This window comes from Chelonia mydas, chromosome 11 (assembly GCF_015237465.2).
Source record: "Chelonia mydas isolate rCheMyd1 chromosome 11, rCheMyd1.pri.v2, whole genome shotgun sequence".
NCBI lineage: Eukaryota > Metazoa > Chordata > Testudines > Cheloniidae > Chelonia > Chelonia mydas.
In genome coordinates, this window is record NC_051251.2 from 38,807,104 (window position 1) to 38,832,888 (window position 25,785).

The 25,785-nt window shown below is 41.1% G+C and overlaps 1 protein-coding gene across 1 annotated transcript in view; it reads left to right on the top strand.

Annotated features, from left to right (window-relative positions):
• MYO3B (myosin IIIB) overlaps positions 1–25,785 on the top strand; it is a 298,357-nt gene that overhangs the window by 18,257 nt on the left and 254,315 nt on the right. Inside the window, exons 5-6 of the mRNA XM_043525586.1 lie at positions 328–404; positions 15,506–15,651. Of these exons, the coding sequence (XP_043381521.1) occupies positions 328–404; positions 15,506–15,651 (223 nt within the window). The remainder of the gene's footprint in view (positions 1–327; positions 405–15,505; positions 15,652–25,785) is intronic.

The window sequence follows — 25,785 nt, forward strand, 5'->3', positions numbered from 1 at the left end:
GTGATTTAGGTAACCAGTCAAATAGTTTGAATTTGAATGAATGAGCTTCAAGCCAAGAATTATTCAGAGCAATTATTTGAACAATTCTGAATAACAAATATGTTAGAGAAGGTTGTGATCTGCCCTTGAACAAGTCATGATTAAAGCAAAATGTGAAATTCATCAAATAAATAATTTCGTACAAATGATACATCTTGCTCTGATTTTGACTGTTGTTTTCCAGATGTGGTTTAAGGATCATGTATTTGTTTTCCTGAGACTTGATATAATCTGAACTGAGAGTATATCATTAATTTTAGGCCAAAATCTGAATCCATTTTATTGCAGGTGTTTCAGCCCAGCTCACCAGCACCCGGCTACGCAGAAACACTTCAGTGGGAACGCCCTTTTGGATGGCACCTGAGGTGGGCAAAGCATTTTCTTTATTTTATCTGTGTTGCCTCTGTTCATTGCAATACACAATTTTGTCCCAATTCTACATTGACTCAAAAATCTGATACCTATAATAACCAGAAAAAGCATTTGGTGGTTCCCAGCTATGGGTCTGTTTCATTTCCTTCCACATCTGTAGCTCTTATGCAATGGGATGAATAGACAAATTAGATTCCTTTAATAACAGAGGCATTATCCTCTTCTATTAAAGAGGATTGTTTGCAGCTTTTCCATAAAACTATAGGCTAATCTACAGGAAACTTACGGTAATGCTTCCTTAAGGCATGAAATAACTCTAGCTTTATGCTCTGTGATTCTCCTCTGCAGAGTAACAGAGCAGGGCCAATGGCTATTGCTCCTGCCATGGCGAGGGGAGGCACTTATGGGAGTGTCCTATAGAATTTAATAGATAGCTTTTCCATGGATTTCTGTGAATCATTCAATGGATTTTAGTACAGAATTATATCCCAACTATAGAACTCTATATGGTTCAAAAAGCCTATAGAGGGGATCTAATCCTCTATGAAATTCTGTGGGTTTTTAGCATAATGTATATACATCTAATCCTATTATTTTATCTCTATTATATTCTATAGGTCTTATCCTTAAGTGGGGTGTTACAGTACAGCAGATTAAGTGAGCCCCTTTGCTCAGTTGGCTGTTATCTGCTTAGTTGGGGATCCAGATTCCCAGCCTGCACTGTCTTTTTGGGCTCATCCTTTGCCAGTCCCCCATCCCCAGGTGTTCCACCAACCTGGGGAGGGGGGTCACATGTGGACTCTGTGCTACAGTGGAAATCCAGAGTTCTGGAAGTAATCTGGTCCTTTCCACATGCTCTTGTGCAGGATGGGTGGCACATCAGTCAGTGTTTTCAAATACCTTTAGCAGTTTATTTGTGATTGTGACAGGGTGGACTAGGCCAGGAAAAGAGCAGTGGCGCTAAGTTCTCCGAGCGGCCTAGAGAGACTGTGCAGAAATCAGCCAATCAGGGGGAGGCCTCAAAGGGCTAGCCAAACAGGCTGCAGGGAACAGCCAATCAAGGCCCAGGAGGGTCATATAAAAAGGAGCTGCAGAGCCAGACACAAGCAGTTCCTTCCTGGAGCCAGAGGAATGCAGATGATGCTCCTGGCTAGCCAAAGGGAACTACAGCACTGCAGACAGCTCAGTGCTGGCAGGGACCAGGGAAGCGAGAAAGAGCTCCTGTCTGGCTGCTGGGCCTGAACACAGAAGAGCCCCAAGATAAGGATGAAGCATCAGTGAAGATTGGGGTGGTGGGGAAGTGGTCGAGGGAACTGAAAGCAGTTTCATTAAAAGCACACAGCGGTGAGTGGCTGCTATTCTTAGGGTTTCTGGGCTGGAACCCAGAATACTGGGTGGACCTGGGTCCCTTCTATAGGCCACTGGGGAAGTGGCCTATAATTGGACAGCGATAAACCCCTAGAAGGGGATCTGAACTACTTAGTGGCCTAGCTAGTGATCTGGAGCCAGAACAGACCAGAGAGGGTGAAACCATTGCCTTCAGGGAGGAAGCCCCAGGGATATAGCCTGATACCTGGGCCAGCCATGTTTAAAGACTGTAGAGACACCCGACCAGAAGAGGCACTTGTGAGAGGTGGGAGCCACACCATTACAGTGATAAGATATACTTCTTCCATAACACGTGCTAAGATTACTGGGCTTAGCAAAATGGATATAATTTTCCTTCAGTTGATTAGTTGACTTGTTTTGTGGCTCTATTTTCTTAGTTCTGAAGGTGGTCAATATTATCATGCTGTCCTGGAAGAACTGAGCACTGGGAACGTATTTAAAAGGAACGGGTTGGTAGTTAGTACACTACTCTTGTGTGCTATCAAAGTTATAAGTAGTAATGTTTATCCTTATCTATTACTGTATTGAACTAAACATCCCCATAGTAAACAGGAAGTTTAAATTAATGAGGATGCTAGTGTCCACTGAACTTGTTCTTACTTTTATATATATAAATTATATATTGTGCAGGAATGGGCGGAAAATGGTTTTCCCATCCTGGTAATATTTTGAAGATTTCAAAAAATTTTCCATTCTGTATGGGGATTAACCTGAGACCTTTGACATTTTCTACAAAAAATAAGAGACAGAAAGAGAGTCACCAGCCCACCCCAGAATAGGTGGTGATCTCATGATTAAAGTACTGACCTGGGATATGGGAAAACCTGATTTGAATCCTGCTGTGCCTGATGTGGAGCTGTGACTTGAACCCAGGTCTCCCACTTACAGACTTGAAGGAAAGCAGATGGAGTCCTGCAAAACCTAGATTCAGCTCTGCCTTCTTTAGCCCTTAGCCCACAATCTGTACATGAAAGTGTTCAACGAAAGACAAATAGTCTAAAATCAAGGTTCAGATGGCACTCATATGACACACAATTTTACAGTAAAAACAGTGAAATAAACGTAGGTTCCATAATATCAACTGTGCATAAAGATAGCTAATATTCACCACATGGAAATCATTCTTTATGAAGAACATGTGCACCAGCCTTTTGAAAGAGCACCAGCCTTAGATGTAGCAAGTCTGTTACACTGCATGTTGCTGTCTTATGTTGATCAGAAGTCAGGGAATGATACATTCAGCTTTAGACCCCTAAAATTCCACCTGAGCTTCAGGGTTAATTCTATTGAGTTCTTGTTTAAAACAAACACACAAAACTCTAATTGCCTCCTGCAGATAAAGTGAACTGTTAAGATTCTAAGACTGTAGATGTTTCTTTCATTTTAATCTTTAATGTGCATGTGGTGGGGTGATGCCCCACCCCCATGCTAGATTGGGCTACAACAGGCCAGAGTGGCTGCGCAAGGCGGCAGCCAGTCAGGGCGGGCCTTTAGAGAGCCAATCAGGGCCAGTATTACAGCCAGCCAATCAGGGCTAGGCTAGGCCCTATATAAAGGCTGCCCAGGAAGGGAGCAGGCAGTCTCTCCCAGGCCTTCAGAGGGTGAAGGTCTGTCTCCTGCATGAGGAGACTAGCACCAGGGACAGCACGGTGCTGAGCAGGTGGGGGGAGCAGAAGGGAAGTCCCGCCCGATACCTGCCGGGCTGCGGGCCCTGAGAAAAAGGGCCTAGCCAGTGCAAAGGGGCCAAAGGGGAAATGGCCCAGGGAGAGAGACAGACAAAGGGAGAGAAGGAGGGCAGGCAGGAAGGCTGCCGCCAAAGGGTCCCTGGGTCGGTACCCAGAGTAGAGAGTGGGCCTGGGTCCCCCCCTCCTCCTTGCACTTTCACCTGGCCTTTAGGAGTGGCCATCATGGACTGCACCAGACCCCTGCCAAAGGGGGTTAGACTTTGGGGTGTGGTTGGCCATTGTGGCTGGGGCGAAGAGAAGGACTGCTGATAACACCAAACCCCCAGAAGGGGATGAGACCGGAGCAGTGGGCACTGCCGGAGGGCAGCGTCCTGAAGAGGACGCCGCGAGCTGGGAGCAACGCGGGTCGAGACACCAATCTAGGGTGAGAGATGGACGGGACACCACCAGCAGAGGGCGCTCCGCATGAACTGAGCTAATTCCCAGAGTGAACAGCATATTACCAGCTCCGCCTTAGGTTTTACTGGGTCTTTTTCTGTGAAGACTTAGTTTGGCCAGTGATTTTTCCCCGCTTGTGACCAGGCTTAATCTGCTTAATCATGTAACTCCTTCACCCACAAATGCTACCAGCTAGCCTGCCAGGGACATAGCAAACAGCATGAGGAGGCATGCCAAGAGAAAAAGAGCTCTAGCACAGCTCCTTGCCAGCCTGCAGCACTGGCACCATAGATGAGGAAGGACCGTGAGAGGCTAAGCATAGAGGAGGGGTCACAAGTCGCTGAGACTGCGGATAGTCTAGGTAGACTATTAGCAGAATTGGTTGGCTTAGTCCAGTGGGGTGCAAGGCCTCTATATGCTCATAAGTAGCAAAGCATGTTTAGATCCTTGGACATAACATAGAATAGAAATGAAGAAAATTAAAGGGTCCCCATCAAGCTTCTTAGGCAAGAGAACTGACTCAGTGCACTTTTATAACAGCCTACCCACTGTATTTTTACTGTTCATTCCATTTCATGCAGCTTTAGGAGATTTTGTCTTACTTTTAGATTAAAAGTGAACTAACCCACCTGCATTTGCAGTGACTGCATGACAGAGAACAATAACCTTGACAGTATCCCTTTGACTGCAAATATTGCAGAAGTCTGTGTTTTATAAAATGGTACAAAAACACACAAAAAGAGAGAGAATGCGCAATATTAAATCTAAACAAAAATAGTGGCCTCCAACAAAAATGATGGAACATATCATCTGTTTGAACCACAGGCTATTTGGGATAGAGCTTACATTCTGCATCTGTTGTAAACAAGCAAAGGTCTGTATCATACGGCATGCAGTTTTGAATATAATGCAAACATTTGTTTCTTTTTTAAAATGTTACAGTCCCATCTGGTCTTCTTTCTTTTGCCATGGAAAACTGATTACAGTTGAGCAGAGAAATAAATCTGCTGTAATGGATCCAAAAATTGATCTCGTACAGACTCACAAAGAATGGTTGATATTTTACCATCTCCATAACAACCAGCTGACGTCACAGAAGAGACATGAGACACCTTAGTAACCACTGTGCCATCATTATTTATGACATCACCTTGCTTAAAGACCCTCTAAAAACAGTTTAGACCATTCATTCTGACATTGCCAAGGGCTGTGAAGACAGAATATTCTTATGAAACCCAGATAATTAAGGATGCTGTTTACAGTAGTGTTTTTCTTCAGTAATTACTGTCAGGATTAATGGTTGAAATCTTACTCAAATTTCCGGCTCTCCACCCCCCTTCTAATTATCTCGCTGGAAAATAATAAAAATAATTTGAATAAGAATCCAAAAAAATAAATGGACATTTTGATGTAAGTGGTCTGAAAATATGGTTACACGTAATGACTGTGTACGTAGCACATCAGAACAGGGGCAGCTCTTTTTGAAGTTCCTGTTCTGAAAAGACGTTTCCAAGTAATCCAGCACCCTAAGCACATTCACCCTCAGCAAGTAAGCATGCAGGTGTGAGCCACCATGTATGCACTGCTCAGCACTGTAGACATACAACTCTGCAAAATAACTGCATAATGCTCAACTATCCATTATGTTTAGGCTTGGCAGAATTTGATTTAAAAAAAAATAATTTTGAGGGATAATATCGATGTTAAGTTTTTAACATTTTTAAAATTCTTAGCAATTAAATTTTCATAGTTGTACAAAATTATGGGTTTTAAACATTTTTTCTAATTTTATTGATTTAAATGCTCATAGGTGTGGGAAATTATGGGGGGGTGTTAGACAATAGGGGAAATCAGACAATGATCATTTAATGACAGTAGGAGTTGAGATTCAAAACGTGAAAGTTTTGTAACTGTTGAAATACAAATTGTCAACATCACATGTTCAATATAGGAAGTATCCTTTAAGTCAAACTCTATTAGTTCTCAAGCAGCACTTTTTTTACTTTGCCTATCTGATTATTATTATGATTATTATTGATGGATATATTTTTTCATAGGTTTGTGTGTGTGTGTACAGTGAAATTGATATTTACTGATAAAAATCTAATCTTTTCAACCCTGATTATGCTGCTCCCTGAACTATCTTTTATATTTCAAGTACGGTAAGACTTAAGGGCTTACATCATTATGGCTGGTTTCCTTGTGTTTGTGTGAATGACACATTTATATTCCATCAGCTGTAGGATTTGCATTACTTTTTGTGATGCCTTCGTAGTTCTTTTCAATGCATGTGTAAATTGTGCTATGAAAGATGAAAATCTAGAACTATGAGAACTTGAAAAATCCTCCTTGATAACAGCTTTTTGAAAACAAAATTTTCCAGTGAGTCTAAGATAAGATTAGTGAAAGCTAATGGAAACTTGTACAGTGAAGAGAAAACATAGGGCAGCATGCAAAGAAAGTTTCCTTGCTCCTTTTTGCCTGATGTTTTTGATATGTGGGGGTGTCTATGGAGAAACAGCAGAGGAGAACCCTGAAACAGCTTAAAACAAGTGGGTCAATAGGAAATAATACGATTCAGAGAAACTGAAAGCATATGGTTTAGAAAAAAATGAGGAAATTGGACTAAGCCCCCGTGAGTAATTGGGCTTTTCAGAGATGTTTTTCTGATGTATTTGTATGTCAAATAATAGCATCAGGACAGAGAAAAAAAGAGCAAGAGATCAGTGCATATCCTGGGTTTAACCAAAATATGGTTGGAAAGTGAAAGTGGGGGATAATTGTACAGAAAGTAAGCTGTACAGAAGCAGCTGAAGAGCTCAGGGGAAAAAAAAAGATTAAACCTAAGAAGTAAAGTTAAGAGTTGGTTATTATGTCAATCATAATCACCTCACACATACAAGATCAGTTGCAGAGACTGAAACAGAGAATACAGCCAGGCTAGATTCAGCAGAATCATTACTGAGGTTACTTTATACATACTACTTGTCACCTGTTAAATAAGTTACCTCAAATCTCTCTCTGTCATCCCTAAAATGCTCCGGGGGCAAGGGAGGAGAGTCAAATTTGAAACCTTTGAATTGAACTCACCTATATATCTTTAATTCCAAGTCTTAAAAAAATATAATAATAATAAAGGGAGGGGAGTGGTGTCTCATTTCCAGTTCTGGTTCAGAAGTGGTCAAAGGAACAGTGCTGTGGTTTTTGCAAGATTCTTACCCTGAATAGTGAAAATATCACAAAATCAGATGATCTCATTTGAGTTCTGACACATTCATCCAAAACTTTGCAAGAGAAGCTCACAAGATTTTAGCAGTATTAAAGCTAAACTCTTGACCTGGTCCAGCCTGAAATCTGAACCTCAGAACTTAAGTGTAAACCTAAGTGAATCAGCACACTTTCACCCTGTACCAAATGTAGTTTTAGGAACAGGAATTGCCATACAGGATCTGGGACAGACATTGGGGGTGACTTAAAAACAACACAGACTGAGGTAGCATGGACACCAACTTTTACACTTTACTTATAACCATCAGAAAATGACAGAGGTGCATAGATGCTAGTTACTTATGGGGCTGTTGAGCACAAAACATTTAAAAATGTGTCCGTTGAAGAGCTGTACGGATAGGAGAGTGACAAACAGCTATAATAGGGACTTCCACCTTGGAAAAGATATCATATAAGTTCAGTGGAGCCCAGATTTCGTTGCTAGCATCTATCCTAGAAATCAGCGGGAGTTTTGCTGTTGACCTAAATGGGGCCAGGACTTCAAACGAGGAGTCTGAAGCTGTATCAGCTCCTGGTTTTGGGTCCGTGTTACCAGCCAAGAGAACATAGCATTCAGCAAGATTATTCCAGTAACAGCAGAATGCTTTCCTCCTCCTTGGTGAAATAGACATCTCCATGAAATTTGCTACTTCAGTGCAAAAGAGCCTGCTCTTGAGAATGTTAGAGGAGCAGATGCTCAACGGGATATACCCACAGCACCTTTTATTTTAAAAAACTCCTGTTTATTTTATGGCTTTGAATCTGATTTTTTTTTTTTTTTTGGACAGAGAGGGAATAAACGGAATGTTGGAACAATGAGAAAACACTTGCAGTGTCATACTGTAATATGAGGTGCTCTCTCCACATTATGTAAACACAAATATTAAACTAGCACAATATTTTTGTTTACATTCATATATTTGAAAAATATCTGAAGCAATGGGTTGATCCTGCAAAGTTTCACAAGAGCAGTCCTTCTGACATCCAATATTCATGTGAATAAAGGGCTTTCGGGTTCAGGGCCAGGATTTTTGCTCCAAGAAGTTGCCTTATGCCAGATTTCATCTTAGAGCAGGTTTCTTTTGTTTAAGCCTAAACTATATGAACCTTAAAAATCAGGTTAGTACCTATAGTTAAAAGGCATCTAATACCTGGAACAGAAATTCCAACTCCCAGCCCAAATCACGAAATTGCATTCATTTGAAAATTGTACTCTGTGTTTCAAAATTAATTCTAAATAGACATGTGCGGTGCATACAATCCTCTAAAAAGCACCCAGTATGTTCCCCCATTTCCAGCCTTCAATTTATCTTGTTCACTGCTCACTTGCCTACATCATGGGACTCAAGGTCAGCCCTGGGTTAATAGCTTTAGGTCTCTTTGCTTTAACTTCTATTTAGCTAAAATTAGCTCTTCTGATATGAGCATTTTGACTATGCATTTAGGTGCCATTCAAATATGAAACTTTTTTTTGGTTGTAAATTCTGATTACCACAAGAAACTCTTGGAATCCACATGGTAAAGGGAGACAAATTGAACAGGTGAGAAATCAGAAAGTATAAAAACAAATTTATTTTAATTTTTTTGTTGCCTGAAAGTAATTTAAAAATGATCGTGCATGCAAAGCTTGTTTACATTTTGTAATAGAAAATAAATCTAAGAAGAAAATGTGTAGCCTTTCTGCCTTTTGTGAGGAAAATTTTGAAAATATGTATTTACAGCATGTGTAATGCATGTGTGGCAAATATCTATTTTCAGAGCACTGCTTATAAGATGCATTACTGAAAGAACTCTTTTTAGAGGTTAGTTTTGTTTTCATAGCATGCATTACATCAGATAAGATTAAAAACAAAAGGGGATATTAATCTTAAATTATCTAGGGCATAAACCAGTCATTAACTCTCTGGGGTTAGGAAGAAACTTCTCCCAGGATAGGCTATTTCATAAATGACTCTAAAGAAGATTCTTGCACCTTCCTCTGAATTGGTATTATCTGCCATGAAGATGAATGAATATTGAAATTTCTGAAAATCAAACTCATTTGGTAGGAAAACAATACAATAAATCTAGTATGGTAGCAGTAGAGCATAGATACAATTTTGAATTTTATTGCACAGAAATTTCAAGAAATGTTTGGCACTTACTATTATATTTATGATTGTATTACTGTAGGGCCTAAGTCCCAGCTGAGAGCAGGGCCACATCATGCTAAGCATATGTTGTGAGAGACATTGCACTCTTCTGCTAGGATCCAGGCTTTGGACCTGGAGGACGGTAGCCAAGGTAAAATCCTCCTCAGTCTGTGCTTGGGTCAATGAGGAAGAACACTCCTGGATATGGTGCAAGTCTGACTATGTATTTGAGCAAGGGAGGCAGGGTAGGTAACGCACTCCCTGGTCTATGATTTTCTTTTGGTGCCTCTCCCTTTCTAGCTTCCTTGCACAGCAGAGAGCAGAAAAAAGAAAATCTCAAACATCAGTCCCTGAGAACCTGAGGGGCTTAAAGCACTCTTTGAGAGAAGGGCAAGTGTCCCCAGGAATATGGGGTTCTGGATCTCTTGCAGAGAAGGCAGACTGCCATGTTTTGCCTTTTGTTTCAATTTAAAAGATTCTTGCTCTGCAGAGGGTTGTCTAGACACCAGCTATATCTCAGAAGACAGGACAAAACCCGGATGCTCTTCAGGAAGGGTGGATCTTGAAAATGAGCCTGTGATTACTAGGTCAGAATCTGGTCCCTTAAAGCCACATATGTCCTGAAGCCCCACTGTAGGGTCTATGGAATTGGATGCACAGGAGAATGAGCATTAACTTTAGTACAGTATTCAAAATAGGTAGCAGTATCTTTTTGGGACCAGGAAGTCACAGTTTTAGGCCAGACCTACAATACAAAGATTTGTCTGCATAGCTATATTGGTCAGTGTGTGTGTGAAGCCCCCCTCGCCCGAGCAGACATAGTTATGCCAGCAAACCCATCAGTGTAGGTGCAGCTATGCTGACACAACAGTGCTAATTGTTGTTTGTGGAGGTGGTATTACCATGCTGACAGAAAAACTCCTTCTGTTGGCATATGTTGCATCTATGCCAGGCTGCTCTGTTGGAATAGCTATACCAGTATTGCTATACCAGCAAAGCATTTGTAGTATAGACAAGGCCTTAGGCGCCAAGATAGAAACTGGGACCAGCTGCACAAACCAACCTCCAAACAATTGGTTTGCTGTCCATGATCATCTTCCATGGGTGAAGCAATAAATCAGAATCTTACTTTCCCTCCCACCCCACCACAAGCTTCTGTGAAGGGCACACAATGGTAAAATCCTAACAAATCCCAAGATAAATGGCAAAACTGTCTTCAGTTCAGTAATCACTCAGAGTCTGTGATAATGCAATCCGTATACATTCTACATACTCAATAGCAAGGTGGCAACCAATGCAATGTGTTTTCTGAGCAGCTTCTTTTGCTAGAGGTGAGTGATGGAAAGCTGCCTGAAATGCACTTGGATGCATGTTTCATTGCAGATTAAATTTAGTTGGAAACAAAGAGAACTCACAATAGATGGACATAGAATTTGATTTTTTTTAAGTGCTTCTCACCTGGGATGCTGGGATTTTTAATGTAATGTAGTTTTACTTGGATGTACCGTATTTACTGAAGTCATAAGCTGTCAGCTGCTGTAGAGAGGAGAGTATCGAAAGATGCTTCATATGTTCTCTCCTCTTTGTTGAAATATTGTAGGCCTTAAACTGTTTGTGAAGCCTACAGAAGCTCAATGACATTGTTCTGGAAACAGTGCTGATATCCCTTCACTACACCATCCATCATGAATGCAATTCCCTGTGACACATATTTAATTATTTTGGCATAGCTTGTAAATAAACTTTCTAAGAAAGTTTAGATGAAGAGTGAATTTTGCTGTCAAACTGCGGACAATAGATTTTAGAATTAGAATCATGCCATGCTTATGTAGGGAAAAGATGGCTTTGTGTTTTAAGTCACTGGACTTGGACTCAGGAGATCTGGATTTACTTCCTGGCTCTGCCATAGATAACCTCTGTGACCTTTAGCTGATCCTGAGAATAAATCTCTCCATACTTCACTTCACTTCCCTGACTGCAAAATGGGGGAACTGCTACATCTGCCTCACAGGGTATTGAGGACAAATTTCATAATATTTGTGAAGAACTCACACAATGCTGTGATGAGGACCATGCAAGTATCTAGAAAAACATGATCCAGGGATAGATTGTAGCAGCTTTGTAGCCAAGCAGATAAATATTTTTGACATTTCAAGAAAGTGAAGGAGAAAAATAATGTCAATTTAATTAGCTATGTATGGGCTAACTGCTTGTGACTTCCTCTGAGTCACCACCTTATGGGAGCTGACTCACATGATTTCAGTGAAATGACGTGTCATTGGGAACACAGATGTTTTTGGGAAGTGGATAAAGAATTTAAACCAACTAGAGAAAATTTAGCTTCTTTTTTGGTTATTTTTTTTCTTTTTTAAGTTTTGATGAAGGTCAAACTAAAGCTACAATGAACTGCAATAGGAATGAAAAAGTTATGCTGGAGCTGCTAACAGCATTGAAGCAATACAATGGAATTCAGAAAGCTACAGATAAGTCCTTAAAGAAAAAATTGATCTATCAGCACAGTATCCGAGAAGGTCAAAAAAGCAGTGGGACAACACCAAATCTACTGTGCAGAGTGGGGGCATTTGCATCATGTCACCCTTTGCCTGCAGGAGTGCTGACTTCCTAGATAGGCAGCATGAAGCGGGGCTTTGAGGGAAGCTGAAGGAACACCCCATAGGTCTGTAGAGCCAGTTGCCACAATTGCTTTTGTAAGGTGCAGTGGTTCTAGATGTTATTCCAATCCAGCTGGAATGACAGATATGGAGGGCTTGGTAAGCTTCTCTGCAGTGTGAAGAAGATTCCATTACCTCTGAGCCCCCAAGCCTAATTCCCTGTGAAAACTGTGTGTGATGCGGTGTATGAACCCTGCACTGACAGGATAGGGGTTAGGGAGGCTGTGTGTCCTAATCAATAATTGACTACTAATATAAATTGTTCTGAAATTCAATTAACTTAAAAAAATCAATTACAATTTATCTTTCATTGATAAACATTTTTAAAAAATGTCATCTTTGAATAAGATCTGGAAGTCATGAATAAAGAAATGGGAATAAAGAACCAATTTAGGTCTCGTGTTTACTCTGGCTTGTGTGTGTGTGTGTGTGAGAGAGAGAGAGAGAGAGAGAGAGAGACACTCACCTTGGTGTGCCTACACCAGCTCTTCCAGTGTTGCTAAACACCAGTGGAACTGAACCAGTGAGAGATTTTTAGGAAATGTCGCTAGTGTATACAAGGCCTACAAAAATATTTTTTACCCCTAAGGTGAGATCAGATTAAATTAAATAGGCTGCATAGTGTCATGTGGAAAGACATTCAGCTGGTTTATTTTATTTGTTGGACTTGCATGGTTAGCAGTTTTGCTCTCCTTGGAGCAAGGGTAACAATTTTGTACCAGCTTCATTTTTTATACACTCTGCTCTGCTTTCAGCATTGTGCTCACATACCTCATAAGCTGCTTAGCTCGTGCTGTCAACTGAGTACAGTAGCACCTTTCCCAAGAAGCTTCAGCCCTTTAACCTCAAGACTACTTTCAGCTGGTGGGTCAGCAGTGCTAATTATACAGTGCTTGTCTCCAGCTAGCAGAGCTCCAGTCATAATCATTCAGCAGTATATTATACGCTTGCAGCGATGCTTTTCTACATGTTCTATATCTACTGAAGCCAAGACAAAAATAACTTCAGTTCTAAATAGTCCTAGGCAAATCTCAAAAGGGTTTGATGTTTCAGTTCTGATAAATGTACATACGAATGCGTCTGTCGTCCTGTCCCCAAATTAGAAGTACACGTGCCAAACTTCTCCACTGCATAATCCTGTGTGTTACTTTCTCTTTCCCCGTCTTGTGTGTCCATATGTTGTCTAGTTTAGGGCCTGATGAAGTTAATGGCAAAGCTGGCATTGGTTTCAATGGGTGTGGAATTATACCCTTAAATTATAAACTCCTCTTGGCAGAAAGTATCACCCTGTATGTGCAAAGTCTCATGTGGTTATCCAGACCTCTGGAGCAGGACATGTCATGAAGAGGTTTTATCACTAGACTTCTACTTTTATTTCCCTGTGGCTAGCATGGCTAACTCCATGAGTCCTGCCATCCCAGGCAGCCCAACAAATGTCTACCTCTTCTGGCCCACAGTGACCACACAGACAATTACTGCATGTCTTGATTCCTGTTCTGCCTGTGGGGTATTTTGGTGCTTCCAGTCCTACAGCACTGCAACATACCTGGGCGTGCAGTCACCTGGAAACTCTAACTAGTACAGAACATGACAACATATCTTTTTAGCAACGTGGGCTACTGTGAGCACATCAAACTGGTCTTTACACTGGCATCCCATAGAATACCGTGCCAAATTCAAGGTCTTTGTCCATATTTTCAAGGCACTCAGTTGCTTGGGCCTAGGATGATACCTTCATGATCATCTAAAGCAGTGGTTCTCAAACTTTTGCACTGGTGACCCCTTTCACATAGCAAGCCTCTGAGTGCGACCCCCCGCTTATAAATTAAAAACACTTTTAAAATATATTTAACACCATTATAAATGCTGGAGGCAAAGTGGGTTTGGGGTGGAGGCTGACAGCTCGCGACCCCCCATGTGATAACCTCGTGACCCCCTGAGGGGTCCCCACCCCCAGTTTGAGAACCCCTGATCTAAAGTTCTGAGATGAGGACAGCGATTGACAACTCCACTCCTCAGATACAATGGAACTGTCCAGTGTCAGAGTAAAGCTTGTCTGTTTAGGAGATGGACCTTTTCTGGGGGTCAGTTCAAGACTGTGGAATGAACCCCCACAAACTTTTGACTCTAATTTTACCTCTTGAGTGAGGATAAGAGGCAAAAAAACAACCTCACATGATGATGATGATAATCTTTAATGCACTACTGGAGAACACTCAGACATCCCCCTGATGAGGGTGATATACGAAACCAAACAGAACAGAATAGAAGCAGGAATTTCTCTGACATACTAAAACGAAAAAAATTAGGGAGGAGAGTTATCTGAACATTTGGTTCTAGCTTTGCGAGAAAGTTCAGGTGGGGCGGGGTCTAATTTTTCTGAATCAATTTGCTCTAGACAAACAACTAAACTAGATTGACCAAGTGGAAAGACCTGATTAAAAATAAATTATTGCTGTCATAGGAGATGCTTTTTTTCTAACCATAACTTCTACTGCCTCTGCTAGATTTTCTTATCTTGTATATTCAATGCTCTTTACTTCTTTTATAAGAAAATAATTTGTGCTGTCAGCAATTCTGTTTATAGTGAGTACAAATTTGCAATTTAATTTAACCCCATTCAGAAAACCGTGCACATACCTATTAATGACACAGCAGAGTGTAAAAAGTTTTCAAAGCACTTTGTGGTGGTGTTTGAGGAGTTTGAGCTGGAAAATTTGGCTCACGATTCCAAACCACAGTAAGTGCCAGGGGTTTTGGGGTCTGAGGTTTTGTTTCATGCATTTATAGAGATAAGGATCAAATTTTAACCTGGATTTGGTTTTTGACCTCCCCAGCAAGGTTTGCAGACGTTCACATTTAGGGGTTTGTTTTGAGCTCATATCTAGTTGTGAAACTTGTGATAATATGAATGTAGACACTGACTTTCACTGGCAGCATGCATACAGGCTCTGGTCCAAAGCCCCTTTGAAGTCTATGGAAAACCTTCCATTAACTTCAATGGGCTTTAGATCAGGCCTATGATATATTGATTCAGCTTTTTCTATTTACTCAAATCCAGAGGGGGCAAACTACGTATATTTGCAAGAAATTGACTGATGGGAGTGAACGATGGAATATTCTTATCATGCAAATCACCTTTTCACCTTACAAATAGCTGTAGAAATTAATAGGTATGAAATAGAATTGCAATAGGTTTCAGTAGAAATTAAAATATATAGAATTTAATAGAGAATTTTTTTGTGGAGTTGTTTGAAGCATCCTATACAGTTCTATAGCAGGGGTATAATTCTCTATTAAATTTTGTGGGAATATTTTTTTAAATAAAACCAAACAAACCCAAGGAGAGGGTTATAATTCTATAGGACTTTTCCATCTGGCAAATGCGGCAAAGCTGCAGAAATAAGATTGCATGTGATTTTTGGTAATCAAAAGTACATTAATGTCATGCTAGCACAGCGTGAATTTATGAGAAGGTTAATACATTGTTTTTCCTGCTTTTATCTGATAGGTCATTGCTTGTGAACAACAGTTTGACTACTCATATGATGCTCGGTGTGACGTATGGTCCCTTGGGATCACAGCTATTGAATTGGGTGATGGAGACCCACCTTTATTTGACATGCATCCTGTGAAAACGCTTTTTAAGATTCCAAGGTATGGCACTAGATGGCTCTCTTGACTCACTAGTTTGTTGTTCACAGGGAGTCTAGTGAGAAGTAAAATAAATATTTGGTAAACAATTTCTCCTCGAATTGTAAGAAACCATCACTGGAAAATAGATAAAAAAGAGTTGTCATCATTATGAGGATTCCTATTCAATCTGACTTTAGAAATAATTAATAGTAAGGGCTCGTTGAAATAATAGAATTCTATATTTACTTTATTCTTCTCTTGGGTTTTGATTTTATATACTTCAACAATAGACTGCAAATGTAATTTTCTTAGCTGTAATTGATAAAAGCATTTGTTTCAACATAGGCAGAAACTAGTATCTGAAATGTAGCATAATGTTTTTAAATGGCATTCCTCTGGAATCTTAGACGTGTCTGATTATGGAAGAAATACATGTAATTTTGAGAATGTTATGTAGCAATCTGTCAGTTGCACTAAATTGTGTCCATCGTTTCTTTTTTTAATTTACCCTTGGATGATAAGATGTGCAGTATGCATATAAAAAGAAGATGGAAGCTCTCTCCATATTTATTAATATCACCTGAATATTTCATTTCACATCATCTGTTTTTGTTTTGCTTTATCATCATCTGATTGGGGTTTCTAACTGGACAAGTCAGGATTTTAATGACAGTGCGAAATAGGGTTTAACAAAAGGGTCACGGTCATAATAGGAAAAATCTCTCAAGAATTTGTCCAAGGTTGACTGCAAATTGGCATATGGTTGCCTTTTCCACATTGCGTTTGTAAAGAAAGAATCGCCACTGGCTGATAGCAGTTTAAAAGCTTTGACAATAAAAGTGTTTGACCTTTTGTTATCTGTACAATCGCACAATTATCACGGGCTTTTAAAATTTCTTCTGATTGCAATTTGCATTTCTGATTAGGTCTATTTATATGCAGATGAGACTGTCTTAGGTTCTGCGTCATAATGTTATCTCCTTGTACCTGACCCAAATGTGAACTGCCACCACTCTTCCAACAATTATTCAGACTGAGGCAGCAGTTCATCTTGTTGCTGAGGCACAAATATAAAACAGGACATGGCAATTAAAGCAGCAAGGGAGGCTCCAGATTTCAAAACTAATGTCCATAAATTTTATCAGATGAATACTCAAACCAGTTTAGCAGGACTGTAATCATGTCATAGTGTTAAATAACAGCAAGTGATAGGAAGATCTATGGAATGGGACATGTGGATGCTTTGATTTTTGTGTATGACTTACCTCTCTCCCTACTCACTGATATATGTCTGCATGACTTTGCAATATGTAAGATGGGGTGTCTACTTTGATAAGATAAATAGTGTGTATTTACTATGTAAACTCCTTAATGGCAGAATTTTTATTATTATTTTTTGAGTGAAGTGATTTTCTTCTGCTTTGCATTTTACGAGCTAGAATGCCACTACTAGAAACTATCCACTTACACAAGACATCATAGACTATGGTGGGTGCTAGATGGGAAGAGGGACTGCTAATGGGATATGGAGCTTGTCATCTCTAGGAACTGGTTTAAATCCAGTCCAGGTGGATAGTGAGTAGTGACCAAAAGTTGCTACCATCAGGAGGGCTGTTTGACCATCTAGTGGTGTTTGACCATCTCAGTCCAGTTCCTCATGTCCATACTACATCTGATGTCCTTTTTAGCAGTTTCAGCACTGAGCATGTTGGCACTGTGATGCTCCCCAGGGTTACTCAGAGTTGTGAGGTACCTTGCTACTATCTACCCTTAGCGTGGAGCAGGGGCGTGCACAGGAATTTAAATTTGACATGTTCTGTGACCCTGCTATGGCCCTAAAGCCAGAAGATCTTGCTCTCCCTGCCCAGCCCTAGGGCCAGAGGAGTTCTGTGTCCCTTCCCCAATTATTGGAGGGGGTCCCATGCTGCTGCTTTGCCCCTCCCCCACTTGTGTATGCCCCTGGCATGAAGCAGTCTTGTCTATCCATGAAAACCAACAGCCTCTGGCTACCAACACACACTAACTTCCAGGTCTCTGCAGATCTCACTCTCTCTTGTGCAAGCTACTGACAGACACAAACCAATTCCCAAGCTCCTCTGCTAGTGTCTCTCTGTTGCCCCTCTGTTGTATCCAACTCCTGTCACTGGACATTCATATGAATAACCAGGTAGGCTCTCCCTGAAGGTACAGAGTACGCACAGCTTGACTAGAATAACTAGAATAACTCAGGATCAGATTCTTTATAACAACACGGCACTGTAATCTATCTATAGTGAAAATAAATACACCTTTATTAACAAAGATTTTAAGAGCTAGTGAGTAAGGATAGTAAGAACAACAGGTTACAAATAAAACAAAACCATAAAATGCAATCCTAGGTCTTCACTTATCAATGGTTACCTTTTCTATTTAATAGAGTGGAGTCCTTCCAATCATTCAGTCTTTGTCAGACCCGCTGGTTTTCAGTCATAACCAGAATCCAAGTTTTCATGAATATTTCCCCCACCCTACAAGAGGTTTCCTCAGTAAATGGAATACAAAAGGGGCTTTTTTCCTTCCTCTTATAGTCCAGTAAACTTTTGAAATGCACCCCCAAATAAGATTCTTCTCCCAAATGCTTGATGTCCAATGTGCTCCCTCCTGTTGGTCTTACATCCTCATCAACCCATTTTACCTATTGACTTCACATGCAAACAGGGCGTCCATTGTGTTGGCTTAATTTACACGTGACAGAGAGAGATACATCTTATCTACTATCTGGAAGAAAAAAACTGTTTGTCAACTGACTGGTTACACATGTATTTTTGGTAGGTACACAAAATTCTGTACACCTAGACCGTGCGTATATCTTGCAATGCTTCTGATGACCAGTGTCATTTGAGCTTTCATTTGATACCTCACAAGGCATTCTTTATAGATAAATGCCATGAAAACAGTATGTTGGGTGAGCAGTGAGTTTGTCAGGTCAGATAGGAGTTGCTGTTACAGAACAGTCAACCCTTTGCCAATGGGCCTTGAGGAGCATTTAGGGTCACAGGCATCTCTCTCACTCAAAGATTTTGTCTCCAGGACATGGTTCAAGCACACTAGGGGAGCAGTATGTGGAAACATTGCACATGGGGGAAGCTTGCAGCGTAGCTGCCTGCGTTGTATAGTACACAATCCTCTGAATTTAATTTTCCATGACTGTCAATCTGGCACCTTTCATGAGCAGGACAGGGACTGTAAGGAGGCAGGCCTTTAGAGCAAGGTGTGCACATGAAACTGTGACCCTGTGATGCTCTTGTTTTGTGTGTCACACACTTTTGAATTTCTAAGAAATCTGCTGGTGGCAGAGACGTCAGTCATTTTTGTTCTTAGAATTGCTGTAGCCCCTTACAGAGGAGACATGTAGATGATGCTCACTCGTGGAGCTTTTACTTTTGTTCCTTCTTGTTGTTTTCCCTTAACTGAAAATAAGTCAATTGATTGAAAGTCTATGGTTGTTCATTATGTATGGGGTGGGGGAACAATACAATGGGCTTGTAAATCTTCTCTTAATATCTATTGATCCAATCCGTCACAATTAAATAAATTAATTAAACAATTCCACTGCCTTTTGGCTTGTGTAAGCGATAAACCCTGCCCTCATGATCAGCTGATATATTCATAGGCCCAAACAAACATATGTAGCTCTCTGGAGTGCTGGTGCAAAGCAAATCAAAGGAGAGGGAGGAAAGAGAACTCAAATGAGCTCCCCAACATACAGTTGCTTCTGCAGATTCTCAGTTGTACAGCACTGGATCTACCAGTGCGCTGAGGGGGAAGTTCCTGGGGAGGCTAAGTACTCCCTGCATACCCACCCCAACCTGGATAAAAAAACAATGTTAAAAGGTGTCTATATGGGGGGAGGCAGCTCCCAGTTTTTCACTCTCCCATAGCGTCTCATGCTAAAATGAAGGCTCTCTGTTTCTTTCAGGCTTTCATTGTCTTATAGTTTAAATGGCAATTACAAGCTAAGTTTCTGCTATTTGTACATATATACTGTATAATGGTGCAGGGATGAGATTGCACTGAAGTTTGTTACAGAATTCTGCGGTGACTCTGATAACCTACAGTCAAACAAGCATTTAATCTGGAAATATAAAATGCCACCAAGTAAGAATGGACAATAAATGTTATGAAGTATTGATTTACTGTCCAAATCTCATTTCTGCAGAGCATCTTCTATTATTCCAACTTCGTTGATTCTCTATTGGCCATTTTGCTGAATGGACTGATTTGAATCCTAGTTTGAAAGGGAGGGGTGTAACTGCCATTTGCGATGAGTGACCCATGTATTTGTTTTGGATTGTCTGAAAATATCATGTCCTCATTTCCCCTACATACATGGCTACAGCTGGTCCACCCCTTTCCATTTCCAACACCATTTTTATGTGTCAGACTGGTTGTATGCGCTACTCATTTCATTACATTAACATAGAATTTTGAGGTGTTTCATCAAGGAAAGGACAATTAACCCTCATGAATGAACTTAAGAAACGTTAGTGCGAATGAGAAGTGCCAGACTGACAGATTTGGACACAGAAGTCCTCTACTTGTTCAAGGGACAGATACAGCATAGCCCGCGTCAGTTCAAGCTTCCCTACACTAAAACCCCAATATTCCTTAATCCCTGAATTTGTGTGATAGAATATTTCAGTTGCCATGCTAATTCAATCCTGGGTCTTTCTGCTCAGATTGTCAACAAGCATGCCAGTAACAGTGGCATTATGATTTAGACACTTGTCAGTTAGGAACTGGAATAAGACCACAACTTAATTTCCAATAAACAACCAAACAGCAGGATAGTTCTCTCTTGCACTCTCTTTTTAGTAGAATTATTATTCTTTTTTGCTGTGTCCCTTAAAGGACTGATCTAAAGCCCATTGAAGATAATGGATCAAGCCCTGAATGAGCAACAAAATTATCCTGGGGCTGGAAGGATTGATTTCTTAGGAAAGTTAAAAGATCTATCTATCTTATCTATCTATCCATCTAATCTAGCTATCTATCTAATCTTAGTTATGCAGTGATTGTGGAGGAAGTAACAGTCTATGAATATTTGAAGGATGTCAGCACCAAGGAGGAGAGTAAATGAATGTGGCCGGGGTGTATAACTAGGAGCAATGAAAGAAAATTTAAGGAAGGAAACAGAACTGGTGGAAGCTGCATTGCTTGGGACTTTTAAAACTAAACTGGACAAAACAATCATAGAAATGTCAGGCCCAACGGGTCTTTGAGAGTCATCACATTCCAGTCCTCCACCCAGCAGCTTGCAGACAGCAGCGGGACAGGGGTCTATGATGTCCAACAGGGGCACAAGCCTCACCCCTACTTTTTGATTGAGAGAGATCCAAGGCTCCTGATTGGGCTGTAGCTCCTTTTTAAGCCAGAGGAGGAAACAGGTAAACTGGGCTTCTCCCTGCCATGGATTGCTGGTCTGGTGTTTGTGTTCCTGCCTTCAGATTCAGACCTCCAGGTATCCTGGCTCAGCCTGACCCTTGGTAACTGCCTCCTGGTTCCTGCCCTCTGGTTCCATGTCCTGAACCTGACCTCCTGGTATCCTGACTTAGCCTGACTCTTGATTCTGCTACCTGGTTCCTGCCCTCTGGTTCTATTGCCTGAATCTGACTTTCTGATATCCTGACTCTTAGTAACTGCATCCTGGGTTCCTGATTCTGTCTGGCTCTTGGTAACTGACTCTTGATCACTGCCCACCCATTTGTCTCTTGATTTGGATCTCCTGGTATTCTAACCTGGCCTGATTCCTGGAAACTGGCTCCTGGCCCCTTAGCCCATACCCAATGCTAACCCCTAAGCCAGGTTGTCCATTCCCTGGCCCTGACAAGAAAGCATAGAAACGTAGGGCTGGAAGGGCCCTGGAGAAGTCATCAAGTCCATACATCTGCACTGAAGCAGAACCACATAAACCTAGATCATCTTTGACAGGTATTTGTCCAACCTGTTCTTTAAAACCTCCAACAATGGGGCTTCCATAACCTCCCTTGGAAGCCTATTCCAGAGCTTAAATACTCTTATATCTAGAACATTTTTCCTAATTGCTAACCTAAATCTCTGTTGCTGCAGATTAAGCCAGTTACATCTTGTCCTACCTTCAGTGGACATGAAGAGCAACTAATAACCATCCTCTTTAAACAGCCTTAACATATATGAAAACTGTTATCAAGTTCCCCCTCAGTTGTCTCTTCTCAAGACTAAACCATAGAATCATAGAATCATAAACATGCCCCTCTTTTAAACTTTTCCTTATAGGTCAGGTTTTCTAAACCATTTTCATTTTTGTTGCTTTCCTCTGGAGTCTTTCCAGTTTATCCAAATCTTTTCTGAAGTGTGGTGCCCAGAATTGAACACACTACTCCACCTGAGGCCTCACCAGTGCTGATTAGAGAAGGGCAATTACCTCCTGTGTCTGACATATAACACTCTTGTAAATACACCCCAGAATGAGACTAACCTTTTTTTGCAACTGGAGTTGCAAACATTGTTGACTCATTGTCAATTTGTGATCCACTATAACTCCCAGATCCTTTTCAACAATACTACCACCTAGCCAGTTATTCTCCATTTTATAGTTGTGCATTTGATTTTCCCTTCCTAAGTGCAGTTATCTCTACTGAATTTCATCTTGTGGAATTCAGACCAATTCCCCAATTTGTCAAGATTGTTTTGAATTCTAACCCTGTCGTCCAAAGTACATGCAACCCCTCCCCGCTTCATGTCAGTTGCACATTTTATAAGCAGAGTCTCCACTCCGTTATCCAAGTCATTAATGAAAATATTGAATAGTATCAGATCCAGGACTGACCCCTGCAGGACTCCACTAGATATACCTTCCCAGTTGTAGTGAACCATTGATAATTATTCTCTGGGTACGGTGTTGCAACTAGTTTTGCACCCACCTTACAGTAATTTCATCTATTCTAGACCACATTTCCTTAGTTTGCTGATGAGAATGTCATGGGGGACTGTGTCAAAAGCCGCACTAAAATCAAGAGATATCATGTCTGCGGCTTCCTCCCTATCCATTAGGTCAGTAACTCTGTCAAAGAAGGAAATTAGGTTTTTTTGGCATGATTTGTTCTTGACAAATCCATGTTGGCTATTCCTTATAACCCTATTATCCTCTAGTTGCTTACAAATTGATTATTTAATAATTTGCTCCATCATCTTTCCAGTTATCAATGGGAAACATACAGGGGACAATCCTGCACTGGCAGGGATATGGCCTGGATGGCTGAAGGGTCTTTTCCCTCTCTGACTTCTGTGAAAAAATAATTGAATCCAATGCATTTCAGTAAGATCTAAGGGCACGATCCAGAGCTCACTGAAGTCACATGGAGTTTTTCCATTGCCTTTAATGGGCTTTGGATCAGACCATAAATGAATGTACCTCTTCCCATAGTCACACCCTTCACACACAAACAAATCCCTATTAAGGGTCTTATCCTGTAGTCGCTCTGGATCTGGAACCCCCCTGAAGTTAATAGGCATTGCATGCACTGGACTGCTGGATTCCTAATGCTTTCATGTGTGAGTTTCAGTGGAAATGTTAAAAATAGAAAAAACTTAGCAACAGCAAGCAAACAACACACAGGGTCTGATATTAGAATGTAGCTATTACAAGGTATAAATCCAACACATTCTTCTAGCAGGAAATAAATTAAAAATCTATGGGGATTATATACAAAAGTGTATCCTTGGAACAGAAGTTCAGTCCAGAAATGCTTCAGAATATGGGATACTCATAACTTATTTATAACCCTTCCTCTAACTTGAAAGTGAAATACACTTTTCAGTCAGTGACTGTGATGGAAGAAACTAAATCAGGTTTCTCAGTTTGAACCTTGCACACTGTTTTGTGCATGTTGATTGGTATTTGTCCCAACTTTTTACACCCTTTTTCCTCACAGTCCCCTCATTGTTAGCTTCTCTTTTTGCCACCCATGCTCCTCTCCATCATTCCTTCCACCTTCCATTGAGAGAGATCCAAGGCTCCTGATTGGGCTGTAGCTCCTTTTTAAGCCAGAGGAGGAAACAGGTACAACTGGGCTTCTCCCTGCCATGGATTGCTGATCTGGTGTTCGTGTTCCTGCCTTCAGATTCAAACCTCCAGGTATCCTGGCTCAGCTTGACCCTTGGTAACTGCCTCCTGGTTTCTGCCCTCTGGTTCCATGACCTGAACCAGACCTCCTGGTATCCTATCCCATATCCCTCTTCCCCCTTGCTTCCTTTCCCCCTTTTTGCTCCTGTTTACGCACAGCCTCCTGCCATTCCTGATCCAGATCTGAATTCTGTAACTCCAACCAATGGCTAATCGAAACCCTTCATATTGTTCTCCAGGGAGTTGATCCCTAGGGAATAGCTAGCCACCCCAAAGTAGTTTGTCTTTACACTATGAACACCATAGCAGTTGCTAGATCTTGCTAAAAGAGGCTTAAAATTCATTACTCTCCCAACATTACTCCTCCATGTAACCGATTGCTGTAGCTGCCGTAGTTATGGGACTATGCTTGAGAGGGGACATGTCCATAAATGGGAGGGCAGCTGGCCTGCGTGACCTATAATGGGAGGTGAGGGTGGTCTATAAGATTCTCACTATTAAGATGAAATTCATGCTATGGTGATGTTTGTGAACCCCAAGAACTAAGATGTCTTTTTTCAGTGACCCGTCATTGCTCCAAGGTTCCTGCTCTCTCCTTGTTTTCATGACTCTCTTTCTTTCATTGTGGAGGCCCTGCACCTTTGTCCTTATGGTTTTGACTTTACTATTAAAAGTCTCCAATTCCCCTGTGTCAAGGTTCCTCCCCCACTCTGAACGCTAGGGTACAGATGTGGGGACCTGCATGAAAACCTCCTAAGCTTATCTTTACCAGGTTAGGTTAAAACTTCCCCAAGGCACAAAATATTCCACCCTTTGTCTTTGGATTGGCCGCTACCACCACCAAACAAATACTGGTTACTGGGGAAGAGCTGTTTGGAAACGTCTTTTCCCCCCAAATACTTCCCAAAACCTTGCACCCCACTTCCTGGACAAGGTTTGGTAAAAAGCCTCACCAATTTGCCTAGGTGACTACAGACCCAGACCCTTGGATCTAAAGAACAATGAACAATCCTCCCAACACTTGCACCCCCCCTTTCCTGGGAAATGTTGGATAAAAAGCCTCACCAATTTGCCTAGGTGACCACAGACCCAAACCCTTGGATCTGAGAACAATGAAAAAGCATTCAGTTTTCTTACAAGAAGACTTTTAATAGAAATAGGAGTAAATAGAAGTAAAGAAATCCCCTCTGTAAAATCAGGATGGTAGATACCTTACAGGGTAATTAGATTCAAAACATAGAGAATCCCTCTAGGCAAAACCTTAAATTACAAAAAAGATACACAGACAGAAATAGTTATTCTATTCAGCACAATTCTTTTCTCAGCCATTTAAAGAAATCATAATCTAACACATACCTAGCTAGATTACTTACTAAAAGTTCTAAGACTCCATTCCTGGTCTATCCCCGGCAAAAGCAGCATATAGACAGACAGAGACCCTTTGTTTCTCTCCCTCCTCCCAGCTTTTGAAAGTATCTTGTCTCCTCATTGGTCATTTTGGTCAGGTGCCAGCGAGGTTACCTTTAGCTTCTTAACCCTTTACAGGTGAGAGGAGTTTTCCTCTGGCCAGGAGGGATTTTAAAGGGGATTACCCTTCCCTTTATATTTATGACACCCTGTCTCTGCTCAGGGCCCTCGTGAGTCTGGTGCGTGTTTGGTTTGAATGTAGACCGTTCTTAACGGGACCTTGCAGGTACAGCAAGCTTCAGTCATTCCCTCGCTCAACTTAGCCCACGCACCAGATTGTCTTGTTCAATTTGCTTTTCCTTTGTGGATGGGAAGGGGAAGGGTTCCTGCCTTCTTACTTGCACTGGTGCATTTGCATTCTGCCCTGCCCTCCTCCTCCCCCTCCCCCATGTAGGTTGGGAGCTTATTAGCATTATTATAGTGGAAGGCTGGTGGATATTGAGGGACAGCGTCACTTGGGAAAAAAACTAGGGCACTGTTTCTCATCCCCCATTTTTAATGTATTTAAAAGGGTATAGCCAAACGACTTAGCAGCCGGCAGTATG